Below are 18135 nucleotides of genomic sequence, written 5' to 3' on the forward strand. Positions count from 1 at the left end.
AACATGCTGAGTTTGGACTTTACCCTCACTGCAATGAGAAGCTACCTAATTAGGTATGAATACCTAGGGGGTCCCTGGTGGCAGGGTGGCAGGGGCAAGACCTCAGCTGTCTGCTCCTGGGCTTCTGGGAAGGTGATAGTGGTGATGGCAATGGCACCACAGCTGTGGACACCAGAGGGGCAGGAGGCAGAAAAGGGTTGAGAACAAGGACGGAGAACACTACCGTGCTTACTGTAAGGCAAGGCAGTCCCTGGAGGAGTTGCAGTTCAGTGTCCCATAATGTCTGTGATAGTTACTGTTATGTACCAACTTTGAGGGTGTTTTTGGATGACTAACATTTTTTGTTGTTGTTGTTCAACAAATATACATATATATATATATATAAAAAACATCTTTATTGGAGTATAATTGCTTTACAATGGTGTGTTAGCTTCTGCTGTATAACAAAGTGAATAAGCTATACATACATATATCCCCATATCCCCTCCCTCTTGCGTCTCCCTCCTACCCTCCTCATCCCACCCCTCTAGGTTGTCACAAAGCACGAAGCTGATCTCCCTGTGTGATGCAGCTGCTTACCACTAGCTATCTATTTTACATTTGGTAGTGTATATATATCAATTCTACTCTCTCACTTCGTCCCAGCTTCCCCTTCCCCTTCCCCGTGTCCTCAACTCCATTCTCTATGTCTGTGTCTTTATTCCTGTCCTGCCCTTAGGTTCTTCAGAACCTTTTTTTGTTTTTTTTAGATTCCATATATATGTGTTAGCATATGGTATTTGTTTTTCTTTCTGACTTACTTCACTCTGTATGACAGACTCTAGGTCCATCCACCTCATTACAAATAACTCAATTTCTTTTCTTTTTATGGCTGAGTAATATTCCATTGTATATATGTGCCACATCTTTATCCACTCACCCGTTGATGGACACTTAGGTTGCTTCCATGTCCTGGCTATTGTAAAGAGTGCTGCAGTGAACGTTGTGGTACATGACTCTTTTTGAATTATGGTTTACTCAGGGTATATGCCCAGTAGTGGGATTGCTGGGTCATATGGTAGTTCTATTTTTAGTTTTTTAAGGAATTTCCATACTGTTCTCCATAGTGGCTGTATCAATTTACATGCCCAAAAACAATGCAAGAGGGTTCCGTTTTCTCCAAACCCTCTCCAGTATTTATTGTTTGTAGATTTTTTGGCGATGGCCATTCTGACTGGTGTAAAATGATACCTCATTGTAGTTTTGATTTGCATTTCTCTAATGATGAGTGATGTTGAGCATCCTTTCCTGTGTTTATTGGTAATCTGTATATCTTCTTTGGGGAAATGTCTATTTAGTTCTTCTGCCCAGTTTTGGATTGGGTTGTTTGTTTCTTTGGTATTGAGCTGCATGAGCTGCTTGTATATTTTGGAGATTAATCCTTTGTCAGTTGCTTCATTTGCAAATACTTTCTCCAGTTCTGAGGGTTGTCTTTTTGTCTTGCTTATGGTTTCCTTTGCTGTGCAAAAGCTTTGCAGTTTCATTAGGTCCCATTTGTTTATCTTTGTTTTTATTTCCATTTCTCTAGGAGGTGGGTCAAAAAGGATCTTGCTGTGGTTTATGTCATAGTGCTTTGCCTATGTTTTCCTCTAAGAGTTTAATAGTGTCTGGCCTTACATTTTGGTTTTTAATCCATTTTGAGTTTATTTTTGTGTATGGTGTTAGGGAGTGTTCTAATTTCATTCTTTTACATGTAGCTGTCCAGTTTTCCCAGCACCATTTATTGAAGAGGCTGTCTTTTCTCCATTGTATATTCTTGCCTCCTTTATCAAAGATAAGGTGACTATATGTGCATGGGTTTATCTCTGGGCTTTCTATCCTGATCCATTGATCTATATTTCTGTTTTTGTGCCAGTACCATACTGTCTTGATTACTGTAGCTTTGTAGTACAGTCTGAAGTCAGGGAGCCTGATTCCTCCAGCTCCATTTTTCTTTCTCAAGATGGCTTTGGCTATTTGGGGTCTTTTGTGTTTCCATACAAATTGTGAAATTTTTTGTTCTAGTTCTGTGAAAAATGCCATTGGTAGTTTGCCAGGGATTGCACTGAATCTGTAGATTTCTTTGGGTAGTAGAGTCATTTTCACAATGTTGATTCTTCCAAAACAAGAACATGGTATATCTCTCCATCTGTTACTATCATCTTTGATTTCTTTCATCAGTGTCTTACAGTTTTGTGTATACAGGTCTTTTGTCTCCTTAGGTAGGTTTATTCCTAGGTATTTTATTCTTTTTGTTGCAGTGGTAAACAGGAGTGTTTCCTTAATTTCTCTTTCAGATTTTTCATCATTAGTGTATAGGAATGCAAGAGATTTCTGTGCATTAATTTTGTATCCTGATACTCTACCAAATTCATTGATTAGCTCTAGTAGTTTTCTGGTAGCATCTTTAGGATTCTCAATGTATAATATCATGTCATCTGCAAACAGTGACAGTTTGACTTCTTTTCCAATTTGGATTCCTTTTATTTCTTTTCCATCTCTGATATGCTATGGCTAAAACTTCTGAAACTATGTTGAATAATAGTGGTGAGAGTGGGTATCTTTGTCTTGCTCCTGACCTTAGAGGAAATGGTTTCAGTTTTTCACCATTGAGAATGATGTTTGCTGTGGGTTTGTCATATATGGCCTTTATTATGTTGATGTAAATTCCCTGTGTGCCTACTTTCTGAAGAGTTTTTATCATAAGTGGGTGTTGAATTTTGTCAAAAACTTTTTCTGCATCTATTGAGATTATTATATGTTTTCTATCCTTCAGTTTGTTAATATGGTGTATCACATTGATTGATTTGCATATATTGAAGAATCCTTGCTTTCCTGGGATAAACCCCACTTGATCATGCCGTATGATCCTTTTAATGTGCTGTTGGATTCTGTTTGCTAGTATTTTGTTGAGGATTTTTGCATCTATGTTCATTAGTGATATTGGCCTGTAGTTTTCTTTCTTTGTGACATCTCTGTCTGGTTTTGGTATCAGAGTGATGGTGGCCTTGTAGAATGAGTTTGGGAGTGTTCCTCCCACTGCTATATTTTGAAAGAGTTTGAGAAGGATAGGTGTTAGCTTTTCTCTAAATGTTTGATAGAATTCACCTGTGAAGCCTTCTGGTCCTGGGCTTTTGTTTGTTGGAAGATTTTTAATCCCAGTTTCAATTTCAGTGCTTGTGATTGGTCTGTTTATATTTTCTATTTCTTCTTGTTCAGTCTCGGAAGGTTGTGCTTTTCTAAGAATTTGTCCATTTCTTCCAGGTTGTCCATTTTATTGGCATAGAGTTGCTTGTAGTAATCTCTCATGATTTTTTTGTATTTTTGCAGTGCCAGTTTTTACTTCTTCATTTCTAATTTTATTGATTTGAGTCTTCTCCCTTTTTTGCTTGATGATTCTGGCAGGTGGTTTATCAATTTTGTTTATCTTCTCAAAGAGCCAGCTTTTAGTTTTATTGATCTTTGTTATTGCTTCCTTCATTTCTTTTTCATTTATTTCTGATCTGGTATTTATGATTTCTTTCCTTCTGCTAACTTTGGGTTTTTTTTGGTTGTTGTTGTTCTTTTTTCTCTAATTGCTTTAGGTGTAGGGTTAGGTTGTTAATTTGAGATATTTCTTGTTTCTTGAGGTAGGATTGTATTGCTATGAACTTCCCTTTTAAAACTGCTTTTGCTGCATCCCATAGGTTTTGTGTCATCGTGTTTTCATTATCATTTGTTCTAGCTATTTTTTGATTTCCTCTTTGATTTCTTCAGTGATCTCTTGGTTATTTAGTAGTGTATTGTTTAGCCTCCTTGTGTTTGTATTTTTTACAGTTTTTTTTTTTTCCTGTAATTGATATCTAGTCTCATAGTGTTGTGGTCAGAAAAGATACTTGATATGATTTCAATTTTCTTAAAGTTACCAAGGCTTGATTTGTGACCCAAGATATGATCTATCCTGGAGAATGTTCCATGAGCACTTGAGAAGAAAGTGCATTCTGTTGTTTTTGGATGGAATGTCCTATAAATACTAAGTCCGTCTTGTCTAACGTGTCATTTAAAGCTTGTGCTGCCTTATTTATTTTCATTTTGGATGATCTGTCCATTGGTGAAAGTGGGGTGTTAAAGTTCCCTACTATTATTGTGTTACTGTCAATTTCCCCTTTTATGGCTGTTAGCATTTGCCTTATGTACTGAGGTGCTCCTATGGTGGTTACATAAATATTTACCATTGTTATATCTTCTTCTTGGATTGATCCCTTGATCATTATGTAGTGTCTTTCTTATCTCTTGTAATAGTCTTTATTTTAAAGTCTATTTTGTCTGATATGAGAACTGCTACTCCAGGTTTCTTTTGATTTCCATTTGCATGGAATGTCTTTTTCCATCCCCTCACTTTCAGTCTGTGTGTGTCCTAGGTCTGAAGTGGGTCTCTTGTAGACAGCATATATATGGGTCTTGTTTTTGTATCCATTCAGCCAGTCTGTGTCTTTTGGTTGGAGCATTTCATCGATTTACATCTAAGGCAGTTATCGACATTTATGTTCCTGTTACCGTTTTCTTAATTGCTTTGGGTTTCTTATTGTAGGTCTTTTCCTTCTCTTGTGTTTCTTGCCTAGAGAAGTTCCTTTAGCTTTTGTTGTAAAGCTGGTTTGGTGGTGGTGAATTCTCTTAATTTTTGCTTGTCTGTAAAGGTTTTAATTTCTCCATCAAATCTGAATGAGATCCTTGCTGGGTAATCTTGGTTGTAGGTTGTTCCCTTTCATCACTTTAAATATGTCCTGCCACTCTCTTCTGGCTTGCAGAGTTTTTGCTGAAAGGTCAGCTGTTAACCTTATGGGGATTCCCTTGTATGTTATTTGTTGCTTTTCCCTTGCTGCTTTTAATATTCTTTGAATTTAATTTTTGATAGTTTGATTAATATGTGTCTTTCTCCTTTGACAGAGAGTATGGGACTCTCTGTGCTTCCTGGTCTTGATTGACTATTTCCTTTCCCATGTTAGGGAAAATTTCAACTATAATACCTTCAAATATTTTCTCAGACCTCTTTTTCTCTTGTTCTTCTGGAACCCCTATAATTCGAATGTTGGTGTGTTTAATGTTGTCCCAGAGGCCTCTGAGACTGCCCTCAATTCTTTTAATTCTTTTTTCTTTATTCTGCTCTGTGATAGTTATTTCCACTATTTTATCTTCCAGGTCACTTATCTGTTCTTCTGCCTCAGCCATTCTGCTACTGATTCCTTCTAGAGAATTTTTAATTTCATTTATTGTGTTTTTCATTGTTTGCTTGCTCTTTAGTTCTTCTAGGTCCTTGTTAAACATTTCTTGTATTTTCTCCACTCTATTTCCAAGGTTTTGGATTATCTTTACTATCATTACTCTGAATTCTTTTTCAGGCAGACTGCCTATTTCCTCCTCATTTGTTTGGTCTGGTGGGTTTTTACCTTGCTCCTTCATCTGCTGCATATTTCTCTGTCTTCTCATTTTGCTTAACTCACTCTGTTTGGGGTCTCCTTTTTGCAGGCTGTAGGTTTGTAGTTCCCGTTGGCTTTGGTGTCTGCCCCCAGTGGGTAGGATGTTTCAGTGGCTTGTGTAGGCTTTCTAGTGGAGGGGGCTGGTGCCTGTGTTCTGGTGGGTGGAGCTGGATCTTGTCTTTTTGGTGGGCAGGGCTGCATCCGGTGGTATGTTTTGGGGTGTCTGTGAACTTAGTATGATTTTAGGCAGCCTCTCCACTAATGGGTGAGGTTGTGCTCCTGTCTTGCTATTTGCTTGGCATGGGGTGTCCAGCACTGGAGCTTGCTGGCCGTTGGGTGGTGCTGGGTCTTAGCGTTGAGATGGAGATTTGTGGGAGAGCTCCTGCCAATTGATATTACATGGGGCTGGGAGGTCTCTTGTGGTCCAGTGTCATGAACTTGGCTCTCCTACCTCAGAGGCTCAGGCCTGACACCAGGCCAGAGCACCAAGACCCTGCCAGCCACACGGCTGCTGGTCTTGGAGAGTCTTTTAGGGAAGGGGGGGGGGCTGCTGCAGCTCATCCTGGGGGCATAGACACTGGCAGCATCCATCCCTAGGAGCTGATTCTACCGTGAGGAAGGTGGTGCTGGCAGGCGCCATAGTGTGGAGACTAACATTTAAATCAGTAGACTTTGAGTCAGCAGATTGTCTTCTGTAACGTGGGTGGGCTTCATCCAATCAGTTGAAGGCCTGACTAGAACAAAAAGACTGGCCTCTCTGAGCAGGAGGAAATTCTCCTGCAGCCTTCAGACCTCATCAGCACCATCAGCTCTCCTGGGTTGTGAGCCTGCCAGCCCACACTGAAGATTTTGGACTTGCCAGCTTCCATAATTGCATAAGCCATTTCCTTACAATAAATCTCTTTCCACACACATCCTATTGGTTCTATTTCTCTGGAGAACCCTGACCAATAAAATGTCAGACAGGAAATTTCTGCTCCTAACCTTTACAAACAGATGAATCCCATCCCTCAGGGTGTGGGGGTCCTTGGAATCTGCTTTCAAACAGCTATCCTGAAGTTCCCAGGAAATAAAATGTTTCTGGAGTGGCTGGTACCCCTTACTCCATCACATTTCTTCTGCTCTCCCAGGAGAGGAAAGCAGGGCATGTGCCCAGTCAAGACATTAGGCAGGAGGGGCAGGTGACACTGCACCTGTCATCAGCTATGGCTGCCTTGAGAAGAATGCCTAAACTGCTATGGGAATTCCTCCCAGAATGTAGAGCTGTATGGGGAGTTGACAGACTGCATCTTCTTTGTCAACATCCAAAAGATACGTCTATTTTTCTTGGTCTCCTAGCTTTTATTTTTGTCTTGCAAGTGCCTTGTGTTGTGGAGCTAAGTTAGGGAGAACTGAAATAAGCTTTAAAAATTTGGGGCTAATTTAGAAGCCATGTGTGGGCGCTCTACGACAGTTTGCTAAATTGATGAATTTCCACCGAGATTTACTGAAGACTCTTCTGCCTGCAAATTAGCTGAATGGACTGGGCAAGCCACTTACTCCCTCTGCCATGTTTTTCCCACCTGTGAAATGAGAGTGGCATTGTGGCAAGCAGGACAGACTCCAATTCTGAGGCTGTCACAATTTCTAAAATCTGATTCTAGAAGGAGGATCAGAAAAAATATTTGCTCCTATATAGCTTTGCCCAGCACAGGTCCTGATACTTGACAGCATCATCTCAGGGACTCAAGACCAAAGCAGCTTCTTCCTCCTTAAAGTGACTGGAAATGGAAGCACTGCTCAGAATGGGTGCAGGTTACAGACTCTTACACACACACACACACACACACACACACACACACACACAGACAACTCTTCCAAATTTCAGTTTATCTTGGTGTTATGCAGAGAGTGAAATGTTTCTTTTTTCATCTTTACTTAAATATAGAGAATTTGAAGTTTGAGAGTCAAGCTGTCAAAAATTTTACATTTGCAGGAGGCTGACATAAAACTGGAACTATTACCTAAATTTAAAATTGTGTGTTCAAAAAAGTCTCACTATTCCGATTGACTTTAATAGGAAAACAGAAGTATAAATAAAGTATAAAATTGGGAAGAGGAATTGGGGACAAAAAGTTTCAGTTTCTTATAAAGTTTGAAAACCAACACTAAGGAAAGGCAATGTGGCTCCATCTCCCAAGATAAGATGGTGGGAGTCCTCATCCTGAAAAAGTGTGTTCCTGAAGAGGGATATCCTCCCTAGGTCACCTGCGAAGGGGTGGCTGTGGGCAGGGGTGGGAGAAGGAGCCCAAGGACTGAGTCAAATGGGCTGTCAATTCCAGAAACTGGGAGAAACCAAGGGGGCTTACTGGGATAGTGCTTCTTTAAGTGCAAAATGCTTACAGAAAATTGAATCATCATATTGTGAGAAATTGATTCTTATTACCATCTCAAATCCTTTTGATTAGATCAAGAATAAAGGACTTTTGCTTCTGTCCATGAATTAAGTGCTATGGGAATTGCCCTTAGCACCTGCTGTAGTAAACAATGGAAGAGTGGATATAATATATGAAAGAACAGTTTTCAGACATTGGACAACAGGTAGCACAGGATTTTAAAGCCCAAAAGAAGGGAAACAAGGGAAGGTCTACAAGTGCCCCAGTTTACTGCCTGGAGGCAGTACCCAGGCTACAACCCAGGGAAGGGGAACCAAATAGACTCCATGAGTTGCAGAGAGAGATCAAAGTTCAGGGAGGCCATGGTGGGTGAGCTGTAAGGCAGAGTGCTGGCCAGGAGGGAGCTACATGGAGTACGAGCTTAGAGCCCTGCAGCTATAGAGGCCCTTAAGTCTTGGTTGGAATATGAATCTGCACATGCACGAGAGGGAACTCTTCAAGGAAAGAATCACCTGGAGTTCAGACAGGGCTGTGGATGGTTTCCACCTGTCAGAGTGGAAAGACCTCATGATATACAGGCATTGGATAGAAATTTCAGAATGCCTTAACAGTGGGACAAAATTAGCTCTAAAGGCTGCATTAGATCTGCCCTAGGAAAGCCTGAGAACAAGAGTTGAAAGGATCAAACTGATTATGAGTTAACATAACTGCATGCCAGAACAGTCCACTACCATTTAAAGGAATACAATGGAATCCATCACCCAACAACGTAAATTTTACAATGCTTGCATCCAATAAAAAATTATCAGACATGCGAAGCCAAAAGATAAGACCCATCCATAATCAGGAAAGAAAATTCAATCAACAGAACACTCTAGGAATAGCAAAGATGGAATACTATAGTAGAAAAGGGTCTTAACTACTATAGTCTTAAAATATATTCACGTATATAAAGCAGGGGCAAAGTATAGCCTGTGGGCCAAAGTTGGCTCACTGCCTGTGTGTGAAAATAAAGCTTTATTAGAACACAGCCAGCTTGTTCATTTATGTTTTGTCTACCACTGCTTGCACGCTACAATGGCAAAGTTGAGTACTTATGACGAAGATTACAAAGGCCTGAAAAGCCTAAAATATGTATTATCTGGTTCTTCACATCAAAAGTTTGTTAACCTCTGATGTAAAGGAAAACATGGCCATGAGGAGGGAAATGGAAGATATTTTAAAAAGACCCAAATAAAACATCTAAAGATGGGACATACAGAATTTGAAAAGTACACTGGATGAAATTAACATGAAGGTGAATGTGACCTAGTCCCTGTTTTCAAAGAAGTGTCTCAGCTGGTGGGGGTGGGGGTGGGGCTGACTTCTCTGACAGTGGATGGGTGTGAAGAAGGGAAGAAAGGGAGTGTGGCTGGGTTAATAAAACAACAGTTTACAATTCCAAATTCCTGGAATGTACCAGGTTAAAATTGCTTGCCGAGGGTTGATGGTTATTGAACTGCCTTGCCTGGTTCCGGAGGTGGGCAGCAGGCGTATGGAGTTGGTATTACCCCCATCCAGCTATATCCCAGTGGCATGGCTGACAATGGAAGCCTTGGTTTCAGCTTTTTGATAACACAAGCTCTAGTTACACAAGCTCACAGCATTTTAATCAGTTACACACTTTGTTATCTGACTTGGGGCAACAATTCAGAGCTAAGCCACTCTCGGAAATACTTTCTTTTTAAAGGTCATTACTGATTGAAACCACTAATCTCCAGCATGTGTCTAATTTCAGACCATCTCCATAAATGGAATAAGAGGTTTATTGTTAATATTTATTTATGTAGTACTTACTATGATCCAGGCACTAGACTAAGAGTTCTACTTGGATTTTATTCATTATAGTGCTTTGAACTCTCCTCTCCCCCCTTTCTGATTGAAGAAACTAAATAACTTGGACAAGGTCACATGGCTACTATATCAAGATTCAAACTCAGGCAGTGTGATGCCAAGACTCACCTTCTGGACTGCTATACCGCCTCCTTTGAAAAGCATCTCTTCTAATGCCTGACAACACAGCAGCAATTAATACGAGACAGCTATTAATGGATCCTAGATATTAATAGGATACTAGACTTTGTGAAAAGTTGATTCTTTTTCTATTAGGGAACAAAATAGCTGATGAAAACACAAAACAAGATGCAGAAATTAAACTTTTTCATATATAATAAAACTCCATTTGCTCCTTGGTAACTACATTTATTTAGAATTTTTGGAAATATCTTATACATACAAACTTTCAGCAGTTTTATCTTTCCTGGTTTACTTCCCTCTCATGCTAACGCTAATAAATGGTATCATTACTATACTTAAATGGCCCAAATGATGAGGCTAAAACAATATATGTGGCTACGAGAGAACTACTCCTTTCACAAATTCCCATCTTCATATCCTCTTAGCTTGGTAAGTTCTGATGCAAAAAAAAAAAAAATGTTTTAGGGAAGGCACTTATTTACTAGTCATGCAAGCAGAGACAGAACCAGTTATGAGAAGCAATAGTTATATCAATTTACTGCAGCAAGGAGTATAAAGCACTGCAATTCCTTTATCAAGAGACTTGTCGTAGCATGTCCTAAAAGGATAATGTGTAAAGAAACAAAACAATGATATGTTACTTCAAAATGTGTATTTAATGGCCATTCCATCAAAATCAAGCAGAATCACATTTCAAAAGTATATATATATATAACGTATGTATGTTTTTTTAAGGTGCATTTTCAAGTTTTATTTGGGCTTTATTTCTTCTTGGCTGCTTGAGGTGTTCTTGCAGATACAATTAACAGAGAACGTTCTGAGGCTGATAGGCTCTCATGCATTGAAAAATAATTTCTAACAACACTGCGTATCTCAGGATACATCAGACATTTCAAAAGCCATGTGTAAATTCAGAAAACTTAATACCAGTAATGAAAGACATTTTCAACATGAAATTTAGGCACTCTACGCTTTGGAATAGCCATAAAATATTCCAACAAGAGTTAATGCACTTTGTGATTACATCTACTGAAAGATAGTTCTCAATTAAAATCTATACTTATTAAATAACATTTTAAATTGGAGCCCATTACATTTTGATAATTATTGTGAACCATTTGCAGCATTGTGTTTTAGTTAAATAATGCCACACTACTTCTATTACCCATTCTGGTACTCATCTTTTGTGGTGCATTTTTTCACAGAAGAACCTATAACATTCATTGATAAGCATCTCCCCCCACCCTTTTCCTGCTAATACCTGAATAAGAAGGCCCCTAACCAACTTTAAAGGTATTCTTTTATTTTCTGCTGTAGTTGCTTTCTTAGCATGAACGCTTCAGCGAACGGGAGGCTGCCTGGAGACCAGGAAACAGTCTCCAGGGAGCCATCACTGATTCCTAGGCTCAGTCCACTTGTTCAGTCACTCTGTGGCTAAGTGCGCTGCTCCATCTACGTTCCTACACTGCGTGCTGCTCGACGGACAGGCATGGAGCCAAGCGGAGGGATACTCAAATTTGTCACTCCACTTTGCACAATGCCAAGGCTATCCAGACCTTGGCTGTCTTTAGTAAAAACTTGCTGACCTCTGCAGTGTGGTTCTGGGGCTTCCACCTCCTCGTCTGAAGCCTGAGGTGTGGGAATGACGCCTGCCTACTGAAATGCTGTTAACTCCAGATGAACTTCCCAGACTTGAGCATAACTTAGCATTGTTAGAATTCAGAACATGGATGCTAATTGTTCTTGCTGAGAAGAAGGTGCATTTTCTCAGTGGTATGCACTTATGTAGCTAAGAAAACAATTAGAAAGCCATTCAGAATTTTTAGATTACAGTCTGCAAATTGACTCATCATAATCACCAATGACTAACTTATAAAGATCTACCCAGAGAAATGAATTTGAGGCTTATTTGACGATAAGTCGTACGGAAAAGAGCACAGTAATTTCCCACAGGAGAATCTGGTATTTCATCATGGGCATCACTGCTAAGTTAATTACACTGCTAATGTTTTCTGGTGTATCTGAAGAGACAATTAGCATACGTAAATCATGAGTGAGATGACAAGTTGCTTAACATTTGTTTCTGTTCATTGGATGTGCTCTGGTTGCTGCTTAGCCTCCATGAGTCGGGACGGGGAGAGAAGGACATAAGGAATGAGAGGTTGTTAACTTCCATTTCAGCAAATATAATCAGAACCACTTACTACTAGTTGATAAACATTGATGTTAAATGCAAAATGCATAAGACTCAGCTGTTAGAAATTAACCTCACCAAGAGGTGAGAGAATCTGGGAAACATTAGATTGTCAACTTGGGAAATTCACATGAAACCTAGGCCATCTCTCCCAAGCAGAGAGGTTGAGATGGTAAGAATGAAGGTGGGTTTTAGTTGAGGCTGCTTTGCATCCTCAGAACTTTGTCTTCCTATGGATATTCTACAACCACATCTATCTTGTGATCAGGACCCAAGGCTCAGGACAGCACAGTTAAGACTACAGTTCCTCTCTGGTGTTTTAGAATGGCCACAGCTTCCTCATGTGTAACACCTTCCAGAGTCTCACCATTAACAGCTAAAATCTGATCACCTCGCTTCAATCGGCCGTCATCTGCAGCTGCTCCCTGCAAACAAGAAACATTCCAGTTTAATCTAGGATGATGCAATTAATATTCAAATAATATTAACATGACGGTGTGCATATTAAAAGAAAAACTTTTAAAACTACCAATTAAAGTTATTCCTAGGTAATACTTTTAAATTAAGAAAACTAAGAAAAATGTAGGATATGTTATTTGAATAATGGTTGAATAGTAATCATAATTATGCATTGTTTACATAACATACTAGTAGAAATGTCCTGACGTTCACATTTCTTTTAATACCAGTAGGACCTTATTTCAATATTCAGTACTGAATGGAATTTGAATGTCATATCACGTCACATTCATGAATATGTAGCATACAAAGGCAGAACTGAATCTGGTATTAGCTTTATCCTCTAAATGGGTGAATTTTATGGTATGTGAACATATCTCAATAAAGCTGTTCTATATACATATATATATAAATATAAAAATACACAGAAGTGGAGCATTTCTAAAATTTTGTAATATATTCAATAGCTTCAACTTTACCTTTGATCCATCTAAATAGGTTTCTAAATGACTACTTTCATTACATATTCATTCATGCATGGCTCTTCAGAATGGCACAAAGCAAGTGAAACTTGGGCTTTTCTTCCTTCTAAAGCTGAGTATCAAAAACGCCATGATATTACTAGAAATACTTTGGACGAGTAAGGAAATAAAAGACCTAGAAAATGATTCACAGGAAGCTTTCTCCATCTGTTGGAGTAATTGTGAGAACTCCTTGAAAAGTTAGTGCCAAAAGAGTCCTCTAAATGATGTGGAACTACTGGGGAAATTAACCAAGGCCCGTGGGCACCTGGTCGCTGATGGCCTCCTGCAGAAGCCGAGCTAAGAGGCACTAACACTCCAGAGACCTGTGTCCTACAGCATGGAGGTCCTGAGGTGGTGGGTGAATTATCTAGAATTTCAAAGCCGTGAAAAGGATGGAATTCCTGTAAAAAGATGTAATAAAGAATATTCAAAACCAGGACTATACTGGGGGGAAAATACCAAGATTAAATAATTTGCAGCTTTGTTCAAAAAATTTTTTTTCTTTTAAGAAAGTGTGTTAACTGCACCGAAGACAGGATTAAACACGTAGTGCTAATGGATAACTAACTTGATTTTAATAAATTTTACATGCTGAGATTTAAGCGTTTCAGTTAACCTCAGATACCTGTGTAATTAGTTCTTTAAAGAGCACATTAAGCTCTTCAAGTTTTCATTTTCACTAATGCAAAAAAGGTCGATTTTTTGGCTTTCTAGGATGCGTACACTATTTCAGGTATTGCCGTGCTTGCCTGATAATTACACTGACCTGAATCTCCTCTCCTACGTTATTAATGTGGCATCTGTAGACTAAACAAGGGAAGGAAGAAGTAAATGGCTCACAGAGAGGCCTCCATCTAGCTTGGAAACGTGGCCTTATCCACTTGCTGTGTCCTAGTTTGGTCACTTCGCCTTCCCTACGCTGTTATATAGGCTCTATTATCTATCTTTCGCCCTGTTCCAAGGATTAAGTGTACGGCACACGGTATTTACTCAATCATGGCGGTAGTATAATAAGATGAAATGAATGATGATCAAACTCATGTTTTCAGATTTCACAGGCTCCAAAAAACTGCTCCCTCAATTTTCAGGGCTGTCGAAGTCTTTAGGCCAATCTCTTGTTGGCTTATGGTAAAATTCGGCTGCTGAAGGGACTAAGATCTAAAGTTGGCTTTGATTCTGAAGCTTCCAACCAAACACCTGAAAGAAAATGGAAGGTCCTGCCGGCCAGTTAATCAGACGGATTAAGCCTCGCAAATCCTGCACACCCTAAGTGTCTGTGATGCTTCCTACTTCTGGAGGGGAAGAAAAGACCTGGATGGGCCACAGTCATTTCTTAGTTGAGCAAGAGAACTGTTAAAAGATGCTTAGGACACCAAAAAGGTCACGTAATAATCCACACCCTGTGTCCAGCCTGTGGACATCTGAGGTCCAGAAACCTGAATCAGAGATAAACATTTTAAAGAATGTATGTTCAGTGTTTAAAAAAAAAAAAAGAAAACATATAGCTGTAGTTCCTAGATCAAAACTCCTATGGGGGGAATCTTTAGCTTAGTGGGGGCTCACTTTGCAGCCATTCCACTGTCATTATCTCCATAGCTGGCTCTTTTAAATGCAAAGTATAACAATCCTCCCAAAGAATCATGATCACAGCTACTTATGGTGTTATCCTAGGAAAAGGAGGGTCTGTAGGTGGTTTATCCACCTTGGGAATTATCAGACTGGGGCAGCACTGTCATCCAGAATGTTTCTGATCTGCCTTTCCTTTCCCTGTTCATCCATCATCAGGTCAACAGATGTGTGTATGGGAATAACATGCCCCCTTGACAGGCATCCTAGCAAGATGGAAACAGGTGTGTAAATCTGTAGCTGCTTGGGCTTCCCTGGTGGCGCGGTGGTTGAGGGTCCGCCTGCCGATGCAGGGGACACGGGTTCGTGCCCCGGTCCGGGAAGATCCCACATGCCGTGGAGCGGCTGGGCCCGTGAGCCATGGCCACTGAGCCTGCACATTCAGAGCCTGTGCTCCGCAACGGGAGAGGCCACAACAGTGGGAAGCCCGCGTACCGCAAAAAAAAAAAAATCTGTAGCTGCCTAATGTGTTCCAAAAGCAAACGCCAAACGACTTGAGGCTTATGTCAGGTCACGGTTACACCCAATTAACAGGTGATAAGTTCTGCACAGGTAAAAGCAAACTTGTATATAGTGTATAGTACAGCCTTCTGGAAAGAGAAAGAATCTGTCTTATTTCTTCTGTGGAAGGCCTTTATTTCTTTAGGAAAATAAAGCACTAGGAGGCAATTGGATCAATTAATAAACAAATGATTGTGATAAAAGCAATGAAGAATGAAGTTGTAGTATCAAAACTAAATACTTTCAGAGATCTTAAAAGTTTATAACAAATTTAAATTCCAACTTTAATAATGAAATTAAAAACTTATCTAAGAGCTATCTAGTGGCAGCAGTAGAAACCTACACTATGACCTGTGTATTAAGTAGGATGAATTGGACTACTTAATTCTTGAAAGATACCGTTATCCACCCCTTTTTTTTTCTTTTTATAAATTTATTTATTTAATTTTTGTCTGCGTTGGGTCTTCGTTGCTGTGCGTGGGCTTTCCTCTAGTTGCGGCAAGCAGGGGCTACTCTTCGTTGCGGTGCACAGGCTTCTCATTGCGGTGGCTTCTCTTGTTGTGGAGCATAGGCTCTAGGCGCACGGGCTTCAGTGGTTGTGGCATGCGGGCTTAGTTGCTCTGCAGCATGTGGGATCTTCCCATACCAGGGCTCAAACCCATGTCCCCTGCATTGGCACGCGGATTCTTAACCACTGCGCTGCCAGGGAAGTCCCCTGTTATCCAGTCTTAGTCTAACTCACTGGGTTAATCCTGCAAGTACTTGGCAGACTATTGGAAGAGAGAAACCACCTTCAGCTAAAGCATCCTGAGGTTGGGCAGCCATTAATGCTGCACTGATCGCAGGCTTGTACAAAGCTTTATGCCATGGCCCTCTGCAATATCTTAAAGTAGAAAGCTAAATCTTTGTTCTCGCAAGAACAATACCTCCAAGGCCAAAGAGCTCTTGCAAAGAGCATTGCCATATTCCTTACACTGGTTGTTGAAAGAAGACACTCTTTAAAATCTGTTAGCATCTACTTTTGTAAAAGGGTCTAAAGAATATTACACTTCTTGTGACTCCACTTTTATAAAAGAACACTTCTTGCACTAGTGTGGTGTGGGAATTTCCTGTAAGATGAAAATGAAACAAGCATACATGCACACATTCAGGTATCACCCAAAGTAAAGCAAAGCAAAACACAAAAAAATCTCACCTAAGTTTTATTTAAAAAAAAAAAGTACAGTAAAAAGGAAAAAAATACCTTTGCAAATATAGTCTTGACATAAATTGGCAGGTCTCCATGGGGACTTCCATAACCCCCTACAATACTAAACCCCAATCCTTCAGAGCCTTTCTCCAAAGTAATAATCTTAGGTGGAGGTGTTCTGAAAACACAATGCACGCTGTTTAATTCAAGAATAGATATTGAGAGGGAATTTCATTTTAATGGAAGAACACAGATTTGAGAGAGACTTTCATACTGCGAAATGATGATGGTCAGTTTATCAAATCAAACTGTCAGAAAGCAATCTAGAAACTTATTTTTGAATTTCCTATATCATGCCAATATTTTTGATGTTTTAGAGGTTTCTCTTTCATAAAACCCACTGTTTTTTAACTGAAAATAAAGTCATGATGCTGAAGTTGTCAAAGCACTCTTTTTTTTGCTTAGTTTTTAACTTTTTAACTTACTGTCTAAAGCTGAACGGAACTGTCTTTACATCTTTGAAGAACATGCATGGAGATGGAGAGGCGGGGTATCACCTGAGCTTGGTGTCCACCGCAGCCCACAGGTGGACCTCTGAACAGAACAGGTGACAGCAGCCCTAGAGCTCAGTAATGGCTGCTGTTATTCTGCCTGAATATCCTCGCTGCACCTGATCCCCACTTCCACTGAGTGTGGGAACTCATTCTTCAAAACCCACCTCCAATCTCCAATGCGATGCTTTCCTGACTCCCTTGGAAGCATTCACCCGCACCTTCTCTGTGCTCCCTTTGTTCTTGGTCCAGATTTCCATACAGCACTTGTCATACCATCTTAACCATCTTTCTCCTCTACCAGATTATCAACTCCTTAAGCCTCCGTCCTCTGGGCATTCCCAGCACCAAGCGCTATGCCTATCACACCCTCAGAATCACGACTACGTAAATGAGAACTGAAATCCAGGAGAGAAGAGAGAAACCAAGGTGAAGCAAAATGGATAAAGACAATTTGTTTCAAATGTATAATTTAGATTTTCAAAGCTTTGTCCAGTGTGGAAGTCATCTCTCTCAGAAACAACATGGGTAAAAATTAGATTACACGCGTGGGCTCAAGGAGTTAAAGCTAAGCTTAACTAACGCCAATTTCTTCTTCCCATACGTGGTTGTCCAAAGGGTAAAGGCCTAAGGGAACTCTGGTACCTGGGCCCTGTCGTCTCATCGGCAGGAGGTTTACATGAGTATCCCGGCAGGGCCACTTGTTCTGCGGCAGCATGCACGTCCGAGAGGCAGAGCCGCCTGATATAAATGCAGCCATTCGTGTACTCAGAGAAATTTGCAAAACTGGGATATGAGCAACCTTTGAATATGCTGTTCTGTCTGACTAGAATATTCTTCCCTCTCCTCCTCCTCGATTTTGCCTGGCTTATTTTAAGCTTGATTTTCAGCTGCTTCCCACTGATACCAGTTGTTTGCTAATGCACCTGCTGGTGGTTTACAGCAGGCATCCACAGTAATTGCTGAACGTCTATACCGTATATATTATTACCTCTTTTAAATGCCACTCCTGGTTTTTCCAATTATTTAAAAACTCAGGTTAAGCATTAGTGCCTCCAAGTACCCGCCCTAGCTGAGTTATGCCTCTCTTCCATGGACTCTGTGCTTACTTCTCTCTCTCACTGAACTAAGCTCTCCAACACTTACTAACTCTTTTATAACCATGGATTTATGGGTCTGTTTTTCCAATCCTCTGGCAGTTCTATGAGGACTGGGGCAATGCCTTC

At 40.1% G+C, this 18135-nt stretch overlaps 1 protein-coding gene across 1 annotated transcript in view; it reads right to left on the minus strand.

Annotated features, from left to right (window-relative positions):
• Positions 1-10500: 10500 nt before the first annotated feature.
• Positions 10501-18135, minus strand: part of PATJ (PATJ crumbs cell polarity complex component) — a 359191-nt gene continuing 351556 nt past the window's right edge. The window contains exons 44-45 of the mRNA XM_030870355.3: positions 16413-16536; positions 10501-12484 (exon numbers count right to left, since the gene is read on the minus strand). Of these exons, the coding sequence (XP_030726215.2) occupies positions 12338-12484; positions 16413-16536 (271 nt within the window). The 3' untranslated portion in view covers positions 10501-12337. The remainder of the gene's footprint in view (positions 12485-16412; positions 16537-18135) is intronic.

Source organism: Globicephala melas, chromosome 1 (genome assembly GCF_963455315.2).
Source record: "Globicephala melas chromosome 1, mGloMel1.2, whole genome shotgun sequence".
NCBI lineage: Eukaryota > Metazoa > Chordata > Mammalia > Artiodactyla > Delphinidae > Globicephala > Globicephala melas.